Source organism: Nicotiana tomentosiformis, chromosome 3 (assembly GCF_000390325.3).
Source record: "Nicotiana tomentosiformis chromosome 3, ASM39032v3, whole genome shotgun sequence".
In the NCBI taxonomy this organism is placed as follows: Eukaryota; Viridiplantae; Streptophyta; class Magnoliopsida; order Solanales; family Solanaceae; genus Nicotiana; species Nicotiana tomentosiformis.
Window position 1 is genome coordinate 148,109,978 of NC_090814.1, and position 10,350 is coordinate 148,120,327.

Sequence of the window (10,350 nt, forward strand, 5' to 3'; positions counted from 1 at the left end):
ACTCTTCAAAAAAACAATATGGTAATGGTTAAAAGAATTTATTCAGTAAAAACTTAAGATGTATGAAACATAAAATTTAATCTCTGAAATAACACGCAATTTTACAAGTTGATATTACCAAAGCTTATGTTCTCTTTTGGAAAATCTAACAAAAGGATTAGAGAGATGAATTAAGTTATAACACTTACATTATAGATTCAACTTTATTTCTGAGTCGCGGTAATTAGTTCTCAACTTTCTTTTTAGCCATTGAAATTTCACACTTCTCTTAGCGTTTGGATTGGAACTTTAGAAAGAAAGACCATGGAAATTCTTTTTCTCAAAAACCAAACACCAGAGTGGAGTATTCCAGTTTTGGAATGGGTGTCTTATCAACATTACCAGAAGAAGTCACTCAGCTTTCCATACAAAGGAGGTGTGTCATAATCTTTAAGTCAATGAGCAGATATAATTAAGGATTCAATACATAATTAACAAAACCTAGCCATTTGAGCGACTCAGCAAATTCATAGGTTGGTGTTAGTTTTTTTCGTTAACATGGTTGCAACAGCAGCGCCTTCGCCTACGTGAAGATACTAAGAACAAGTGAGCAGGTGAGACTTGAACTTCTCTAGTTCATTGAGAACCTCATCTTCGGGTCTGTAAATGAGATCAATCATTCGCCATATCTGCAAAAGGTTGAACCATGAGACTTAAAAAATGTCAACGAAAGATGATAATGCACTATTGCACATTATGTTTTTTCATGTGTCTTGGATATATTTAGGGCTTTGCATTAAAAGGCAAAATAAACATAGGGTAAATCATAGCTGCCGGTTCTTGGATATATTTAGGGCTTGGCATTAAAGGGCAAAATAAACATTGGGTAAATCATGGCCTTTTGGTAGCGATCGTGAAGGACCTTTAGGCGAAAGACTATCAAAAATCATAACAACTTTTCACAGAGAAAAGCAGGCACCATTCAACCTTATCAGGATTCAGGCTTAAGTCAAGCTTGGCTGAACCTACTGTACGACCAATCATCATTTACAATTTAATAAACACAGCATAGAACTATTGAAGCCTAGGTGAAACTGGAACAGTGTAGTTCAGATTTTAGGTTAATCAGATACTGAGCATTTTTTAATGTATCTGTTGGTCGATTCAGTATGATTATAATAAACAAGTTTGGCTGTTACCTGTAATGTACCGCCTCCGCCAGTACTTTCACCATCATCTGAGACACTAACAATGGTCCATGGATCTGCTGCATTCCAGTGGAAGTCAACCACCTTATCCCTATTTTCATCCACAAAGTCAGAACCCGATACATGGCATAAGTGAAATTCAGATGCTCTCTGCTTAACTTCAAAGGCATAAATATACGTGATTTTCTTTCATTTTTAATAAGCAGGCATAAATAAAAGTGATAACCCTCTGAACTTCCCTAACGAAAGAGAGAAAGGAGAATTGACTCTGCTCTTAATTATATCCACCATTAGATTTTTATTATTTACCTTCAGAGTTGGATAGTTAGAGAGAGAAGCTATACTGTCGCTCTGGTTTCTACATCAACAGCAAACAAAAAACAGTCTAGTGACCAGCCACCATCGGCCTAGTGCAATTTCACGTGGACATGGTGAGATCTACAATTTATATGAAAAAGCCTATGTTGGAGAATCATACTAATCGGTGAAGCTTGAGGTGAGTAACGGAGATGTCTCTTAAAGAGATTTGCCAACAAAAGCACATCCCCAAGATTCAACAAGCTCTTTTTTAGTATAAACTAGAGGTAGAAACAACAAATAGTGATTACGTAAAACACAGCAGAGAAATAGAAGAGGATTTCAGTCTCTTTATAATAGAAAACAAAGGTTTTTATGATACAAAAACCTATACATAGCTCAAGACAAGGGGTCATCTTTGGCAACTGAATAGGGTCAGGGAGGTATCTCCTTGATTAATAGGAGCCGTTTTCAAGTAGTGTTCGATCGATTACGTATTAATCAATATTCGATTGATTGGTCTGAGGTTATCGACAAAAAAGATTTGTAAATACCACAGAACTATTGGTATAGCGAGTTCAAAACCAAAAGCCATTGCTCCTTCAGCCGAATGGGAGGACTCCCTAGAAATTCCTTGTTTAGAGAAAGCTGTACAATCAATGAAAAGAGCGGACAACACGATTACTGAGGTGAGCAGTCTCACATTCTCGAGAAAAGCAGACGAAAACGGAATTAGGAATTCCATTCTCTAAGACGAACTAAAGGAATGTCTCTAAGCAACCAAGGCCAAGAGCAAGCAGGAGAGGGCATTCACATCGAAATATTATTTCCTTTTTGTCTGAAACCTTGGCATATATCTAAATTGTACTCCCGTGGAGAGCTAATGAAAAAGAAAAAACAAAAAGATGATTTTTGTTTTTTAACAGTTTGGGGAATGGAAGCTGAACTTCACTTTGGTTCTCCCCGAAAACGCCCTTCCTTTTTTTAGCCCATTATTAAGGAACTCGAAAAAAAAATGGAAAATTCAAAAATAAATATTTTATAACTATAAAAGTTTCTTTATGATTTTGTGGTTAGTCTTTGAATCTAGAAAGAATCTAGAAAAAAGCTAAGAATTCACTTCGAATGAAGAAATTCAGAATATTGTTTCCTGATACTGATATCTCAATTTCTCAAAATACTTCAATTGGTACACGCAAGAAACAGGCTAATTCAGCAGCCTTTTGTTCAATTTCTCATGGACATAGAAGGAAAGAGAACTAGAACCATGCAAACAAAATTTAATATAAAATAATCAAACTGCAAACTTATACCTATGTCCAGCGTGACGAAAAAATAAGCCAGGAGGAGATGTTGAAGCTTTTCTACCAGCAGAGTCCTCCATCTTACCAATCTGCGAGAAAATAATTTTCATTGAAACTACTAACAATGAAGTATAATTTCTTTTAAATGTTAAATAGAAACAAAATCCTTAAATCATAACAATGTTGCCACCTGAATGAAGAAAATCATAAGCTATAACCTTGTTAACAATGTCAATCAATGGATAATTCCAAAAAGAAAAGGCTTACTACTATTGTTAACCTAACAAATAATGATGCCTTACTACAACAACCCAGTGTATTCCCACAAGTGGGGTCTGGGGAGGGTGGATGTATCCGGCCTTACCCCTACCATGTAAGGGCAGAGAGGTTGTTTCCGATAGAGAAAAGATGAAAGAAGCACTGATAGCAAATAACAACAATACAAGATATTTAGAAAATTGAAACCAAGATAGCAAAAGAAAAGATAAAAGAAGTACCGATAGCAAGTAATAACAATACAGGATATGTAATAATAGCAATCTAAGGATAAAATGATACAATACTAACACTAATACTATTGAACTAAGGAACACAAAGGGAAACGCTCGACTACCTACTAACCTTTCACCCTAATTCTCAACCTCCACCCTCATATCAAGGGTCATGTCCTCGGTTAGCTCAAGTTGCACCATATCCCGCCTGATCACTTCTCCCCAAGATTTATTTGGCCTACCTATACTCTTCCTCTTATTCCATGGCCAACCTCTCACACCTCCTGACTGGGACATATGTGCTTCTCCCTTTAACATGCCCGAACCATCTTATCCTCCACGAGGGCCGCTCTCACCTTGTCCCGAATAGCTTCATTCCTAATTTTATCTTACCTAGCATGCCCACACATCCATCTCAATTCTCAACATCCTCATTTCAGTTACTTTCATCTTCTGGACATGGGAGTTCTTGACTGGCCAGCACTCTACCCATACAACACAGTCAGTCTAACCACTACTTTGTAGAAATGATGCCTTACTAGGGAAACAAAAAGGAGCTTAAATGGTACCCAAAAAATCGCAGTCATTTCTAACTTGATTGCCAAATTTAGACCCTATTTGGTTTTATGCATACTATCTCTACTTATTTGAATCATTGGATAATATATTTTTATTACTTTATGCAAGTCACAGAAGTGATTTTCAAAGACAAAATCAACTTGATCTGTGTCATTAACTAGAAGAACTTCCTTAGCATATGGTTCATGAGGAAAAGGAAAAAAATACAAGAAGATAAGCAATTAAATTGAAACACAAAAAGAACTAACAATCTTTAGCTTTTCCCCTCATAAGATATTTCTTTGAGCTGCCAAAATTTTGAAGAAAAAAATAGAGGAAAAGATACATTTATCTGCCTTTCGGCAAAGTCCCACCTTTTCATCTCTTTGACCCCCCCACCCCACCCCCCAACACACCCAAAAGAAACACAAGAGAGGAAAGGATCTCTAACCTTTTCATGATCCCAGATGTTCAGGATACCATCTTCTGCAGAACTTCCAAAGACTGATGATTTATCTGGGGACCACTGGAATAGAAATTTTTTATCAAACGCCAGTGCAGGTCTCATGCAAATAGGTTACCTTATCAACATAAATAAGGGTGGACAGCAAAAGCAAGCAAGCATGTCAGTTACTCTCAGACCTGTACACAAAGCACAGCAGCAGTATGGCCCTCAAAGATATGTATAGGCGATCCCACTCCCCCAGAAGTGAGGTTTCGTCGATCAAACATGCGAACAGTGTTGTCTGCCGACCTGAAGGAGGCATAGCTATAATCTTAAGGCTTCCACAGAAATTGAAAAAAATTCATGGAATCATGGAACCATACATTCACATAAAGGGGAAATACAAGGATCGACACCACATAAATATTGCAGAAAGATTAATGTATTGTCTCAGGATCAACCTACTTAAACATCATAATTCAACAGGACGAACATTTGCAATCATTACCCAGTCAAAATATAATTTACATCGTGAGGATTCCAATCAACACAATGAAGATCAGCGTTATGAGCCTTCTCTACCTGCAGGGAAAATTATCAGATCCAAAGTCCAATCAGAGACATGACTATGACCAAAGAAACAGAAATAATATAGTAACGATTATAGTAATAATAATGATTAGAAAAAGAAAGGAGACATTTCAAGGAATGCATAAAGAACAGATATGTTAATGGAAAGACTAATAATAATAAGTAATATAAATGCCGTACAGAACTGAGGTTTACTTGGTGGAATCCTATTTGAAATGATTAATCAGCTTTAAATAGGGCCAAAGAAAAAATGTGTTACATCCATTAAGGCCATAAGTCATTTTCTACAGCAACCTCTAACTAGTCAAACTCACTTGCACTTACCAATATCTAAGAATTATCACCACCTTATAACAATTATCCATCACCATTTTTCCTAAATCCTACTGCTACTCGCTACCACATTTCGCCAAGATTTACTACTCAAGCTTAACCAAACTCAAGAACACGTTTCAGAAAACAAGTTTTTCTCATATAATGTGCCACAAAAAAATATTGAAGGAACAATGACCAGAAGCAACCAAAAATAACTGCAAAGACAACAGATTACTAAAGCATTTCAACATAGATAGATAGGATCCAGTTGACGAAAAGACACCGGAAGGTCAATCACAAATGCCTTATCTGTACAACCATATCTGGCTCATTGTCTCCCCACCTCTAATATTTCAATTTTATATGTGTTGCAAACTAAAATATTTACTGCCTACCTATCTGATATAACAAACTACAATATGAAGAACAGGCAATATGACAGAAACCCCCTCCTGACCTCCCCACACACAAGCACAGAGGCCAGAGATCTTTAGTATGATTTCACTAGAAATAAGGAGAAGTCATTTTTTAATATAAGCACAAATCAAGAGAAGTTCTCCACTTATCCACAAAGAGAAAATGTAGAAAACAAGATAAGTTACTAAGTGCTTGAGCAAAAACAATGATTACAACCTTGACAGCAGGAGAAGAACCAGTTCTTGCATCCCACAGTATTAGGCAGGAATCATCTCCAACACTGCAAAACTCCTGTGCACTTTATTTTTAAAAAAAGGAATCCAGTAAGGATACGTGAAGCCAGGATAAGAGGTGAACAAATAACTTTTTTTTTCTTTCCTCCCTGTTCTTTTTTCTCTTTATCTTTTATTTGAAAAGTGGTCAGAAAGCTACTTCATCCAGGGGGAAAAAGAGGAAAAAGGAATAGAACGGCTTAACTTTGAAACTCATAAGACATAATACAGAAGAAAAGAAGTTTGATATGTGACATGACAGCTCAAACAAGTATTATCTCATCTTCAATCAAGGTCACATTACACAAACGTTTTGACAGTGTTAACCCCAAACAACATCAAGTCTCACAACACCTAATGAAACACTGAAGGGCTAAACTCAACATCTTATACAATATGTGAGATGTGATAAACATGAGCTACCTGGAAGGGCAAAACTGAACATCTTCTACGGTATCATCATGTCCTTGGAAAATACCTCGAGCTTGAACAGTAGGGCCTTCTGCAGAAGGTTTCGAGTTACTTGCTCCAGATCCAGGAGACTTTGTAGCTCCCTGGTCTGCTGCTAATGTTGACACATGGTCATGAATGCTCCACAGAACAACCGATTTGTCCTTCCCTGCAACAATTAACCCATGAGTGCATGAGCTTTATAATACACAAGCTCGAAAAGTTAAAAAAATATCTGAGGTAAGAACTAAAGGAGGTAATATTAATTGACTGCAGGCATCAATGACAGTAAGAGGCTGAACTCTGATGTGGTCCAAAAGTTTCCCCCTAAGTTAACTATAGATCTCCATTAAGGAAAAGTATTATAGTCCCTCCAACACAATTCATGCGACACACTTCTAGAAAGAATAATATACCATAAAACTCTTAAATCTTTCAGAACATACAAAGTTATAATTCAACTTTAAACCATAATATGATGTTCTTCATCAAACTAACTTATCAACAACTACCCTGATTAGATTTTGTGCCAACTAGGTAGTGTCATACATTGTTACTCTTTGAAACGAAATTATGGGGTTGAAAGTGTGCATTATACTGGTCTCACTTTACCTAGCCAGAAGGAATACACCACTAAATCAACTCAGGCGTCAAAAAGAAGGAATTGTTTCATAACGAATAATGTGGACTACCTTGGTAGCTGAAAATTGCTATCTAAGGAATAAGTTGCAAAAACCATATGACTCGGTGGCTTTATCACCATCTGCCACCAACGACCAGAACATGTCACTTAGGAAATAAGCTAAAAAGAATAGAAAATATCTGAAGACCACCAACTGGTTACCAATTATAAAACGGCACATTATCCGTTAATAAACATGCAGTTAACCATGAGCTGCTAATTGGAATAGAAGCAATCACAAAATCCTTGAAAGAAGAGAACATTCAATGACTGGTCGGTCAACCTCCAGAGAGCACGAAAGGCTCAGAAGGGCACATAGCGAGCGCAAATTCAGCATTGTCTTGATGTCCAGTCAATATCTGCAGGTAGATATAGACTATCAGTTACTACTTATAAGATACAAAGTTGGAAAACTGAACCTGTCGTTAAAAAACCCACCAAGTCCGGTCGAGAATTATTTACGCCCAAGGTAGCATGACGGTTAGGCTGAGACTCAACATCCCAAATAAGAACCTGATTCCAAAATTTCCAAGGTCAACTTAAAGTTTTCAAAGGTTACTAAAAAGAAACAGCAGCCATAAGGGTGGAAACCAACTTGTATGAATAGGGCTACAAAAGGAAAATGAAATATGCAGAAGCAGATGCTTACATCAGGACTGTCAGTGTGTGTGGCCACAATCTTGCTATCCTGAGGCAGTTCCCTTATTCGATTCACCTGAAATCATATTATAGAATGCTACCAGATTTGTTAAAGCAGATTATAGTATTTCAAGTACATAATTCCATGTTATGAGTGCTTCTGTAATTGATGTTCTTAAGCAACAAGAGTCAAGTATTTACCATTCTTATAGTGAGTATAAGAAAGGAGAACAAGTAGTATAATTGTAAGGATTCAGCAAGATACAATGATCAATTCATTTTATCTTGAGAAAGTTCCATTGACACCAAAAGAATCACTAAGAACAAAAAAGTTGCACAAATACATTGGAAACATTCTATATGGAAAATAATTTTTCCCTCTAAATGAGGGGGAAAAATGTACTATCAGAAGTTTAAAATGATGTAACCAGAATTTGGGGCCTATAGGCACTAATAATCCTTTTGAATTGAAACTCTTCTAAGTCCACTTCAAAATTTATGACGCCAGATTATCTGTGTTGGGAAACAACACCTGGTTTGGTTTATGCTGTATGTTTCTAATTTAATTATTTTTTGGCTTGCTACAATATGTTTCACCAATTTTTCCTCATAAGATATCTATGCAAGAGTGAGTAATTAACAGTCAACATTAATCCAGAATCTAAAACAGGAATTAAGTATAAAACCATGTGAGAAATTTCCATATAAAGCACCTAATTTCAAATATTTTGGTAATAATTCTAGATGACAAAACAAAATGCATTAAACACTCAGCTGCATTAGTGATGAGACAAGCTACCAGCGGAAAATAACCATTCAGGAAATTATACTAACTGAACAGCAGAAGTCCTCAAGTGCACTGCCTGTATTCTAGTGTAACACAAAATCTTAACAGTATAATCTAATAATGAAATAAACCAGAAAGAGAAAATTTCATGTTTGAATCTTATAATAAGATAGGCCAAAGAAAGATGTACCTCACCCGGATGAATAATAGTTTTGTACTTCTTTACAAAAGGCGAACGTGCTTCTTCGTTGAACTGAAAGATAGACAACCAAGATCATAAAAAGTGAAGAGGTGGAGGAAGAAATAGGAAGGGCATGTATCTATGCACATGGAGAACACCTGAGATATGTGTTGTGCTGCTGCAACCCTAGGTTTTACAACTTCACAATTAGCTATGACAAGCGTATTTGGAACGCTACCATCAGTCTGCGGGGAAGAGGAAGAATAGGATCCAAATAAAGATTATGATGAGAATAGAGATGACATTTAGCAGTGATGTAAGAAAATAATGAGATGATTGAACTGAAAGGATAATAACAATAACTACCACACCAACTAAGGATTCTAAAGCAACAACCGAACAAATAAGTATTCTTGACGCTTCCTGTTCGCTACTTACTAACCTTATTTATAAGAATATTTATCAAGGCTAATCTAACATATTTTCATCATTAAAATGTAACATATAAATGACAAGTTAATTAAATGAAGTGAAATGATAAACTTGCCTGCTCAGAAAGGTAGAGGCGCTGGCGGTTCTTGTAAGTTGCTTGCTCAAACTGGGGACCCCACCTGAAAGAGAGAAGCGGTAATTTTCAGTTATTAGTATCTACAGATAAGCAACCAAAGAAGCAATTCCATCTACATGAAGAAGCTGCAATCTCAGTAAAACTATTGAATCTCTAAAGAGAGATCAAAACGGACACATCAACAAAGAGAGAAATAATATATAAACCTAACGGCAAGAATCAGCAATCAAATATGCCAGACAACCTGCATTCCAACAACAGATGAACCAAGAGAAGACTTCAACCGTCAAACATTGCACAAGAACATAGGTATACTTCACCTCTCCGTCTACCCACATCCTCTCTTGTCCTCGAACTAAGAGAAGACTACTTAGATGATTTAGTAAAGTCATTTATAGACCCTTAATAATGATTTTCACTTGGAATTCTAGGTTACAGCCTTACATGAAAAGTTTAAACATTGAATTATTCATGAAGTAGCTTCCTGAAGCACTACCCCCTACCCCAACCCACACACACCTGCACAGAGCAAAGAATTTTAAGAAACCTACAGAGCAAGAGTATTAACAAATGCGTCAACCAACAATGGGCAGTTCAAAACGCATAATGCATAGACAAAAGGGAGTACGGGTTAACAAAAACGGTGTAACGAAACCCTAGAAAGAGAGAAGAGTGGGAATGTGCGTAAATACGAACCGACAGGAGAGGGAAGGCCAAACGAGGTTGTGGTTAGCAAGCCAATCGTAGAGAACAGGAACCAGTGACTTCCACTGTGTGTAACGTTCGTCCACCGACCGCTGTTCTCCGCCTTTCGCCGCTCTCTCTTCCTTCATCTCTGTGTCTTGCTCTACTCACGTTTTCCCGCCTCTGCTCCCTATTTACTGTTCAAGCCTCTGCTGCTGCGCTTTAAGGCTTTTTTCCTATTTGCCTGAAAGTACAACACGCGGAACAGTCGAATACCTTTTGGGGATTCCACTTATATATAGCTCCGCTACTTGAGTCATTGAGGGAAAAAATTATAGGTTTTCCTAAAAAAAAAAAAAGGAAAACCAAAATCAAACCAAACCGACCAAAAAAACTGATACATCTTAGTTTTATTTGATTTTGGTTTTGAATTTTTAAAACTAATCAAATTTGGTTTGGTTGTGGTTTTATCAAAAAATAAT

The 10,350-nt window shown here is 36.7% G+C and overlaps 1 protein-coding gene across 1 annotated transcript; it reads right to left on the minus strand.

The window, feature by feature from the left end:
* Positions 1-352: 352 nt before the first annotated feature.
* Positions 353-10,148, minus strand: LOC104096075 (WD-40 repeat-containing protein MSI4-like). Its single transcript, XM_070197804.1, has 15 exons — positions 9,881-10,148; positions 9,164-9,227; positions 8,775-8,861; positions 8,626-8,688; positions 7,659-7,724; positions 7,448-7,522; positions 7,293-7,368; positions 6,301-6,496; positions 5,822-5,903; positions 4,791-4,864; positions 4,480-4,591; positions 4,289-4,363; positions 2,798-2,877; positions 1,179-1,278; positions 353-668 (listed from the first exon to the last, which is right to left on the minus strand). The coding sequence occupies exons 1-15, from the start codon at positions 10,015-10,017 to the stop codon at positions 576-578; spliced, it is 1,380 nt and encodes a 459-aa protein (XP_070053905.1). The 5' UTR covers positions 10,018-10,148; the 3' UTR covers positions 353-575.
* Between the last annotated feature and the right edge of the window lie 202 nt (positions 10,149-10,350).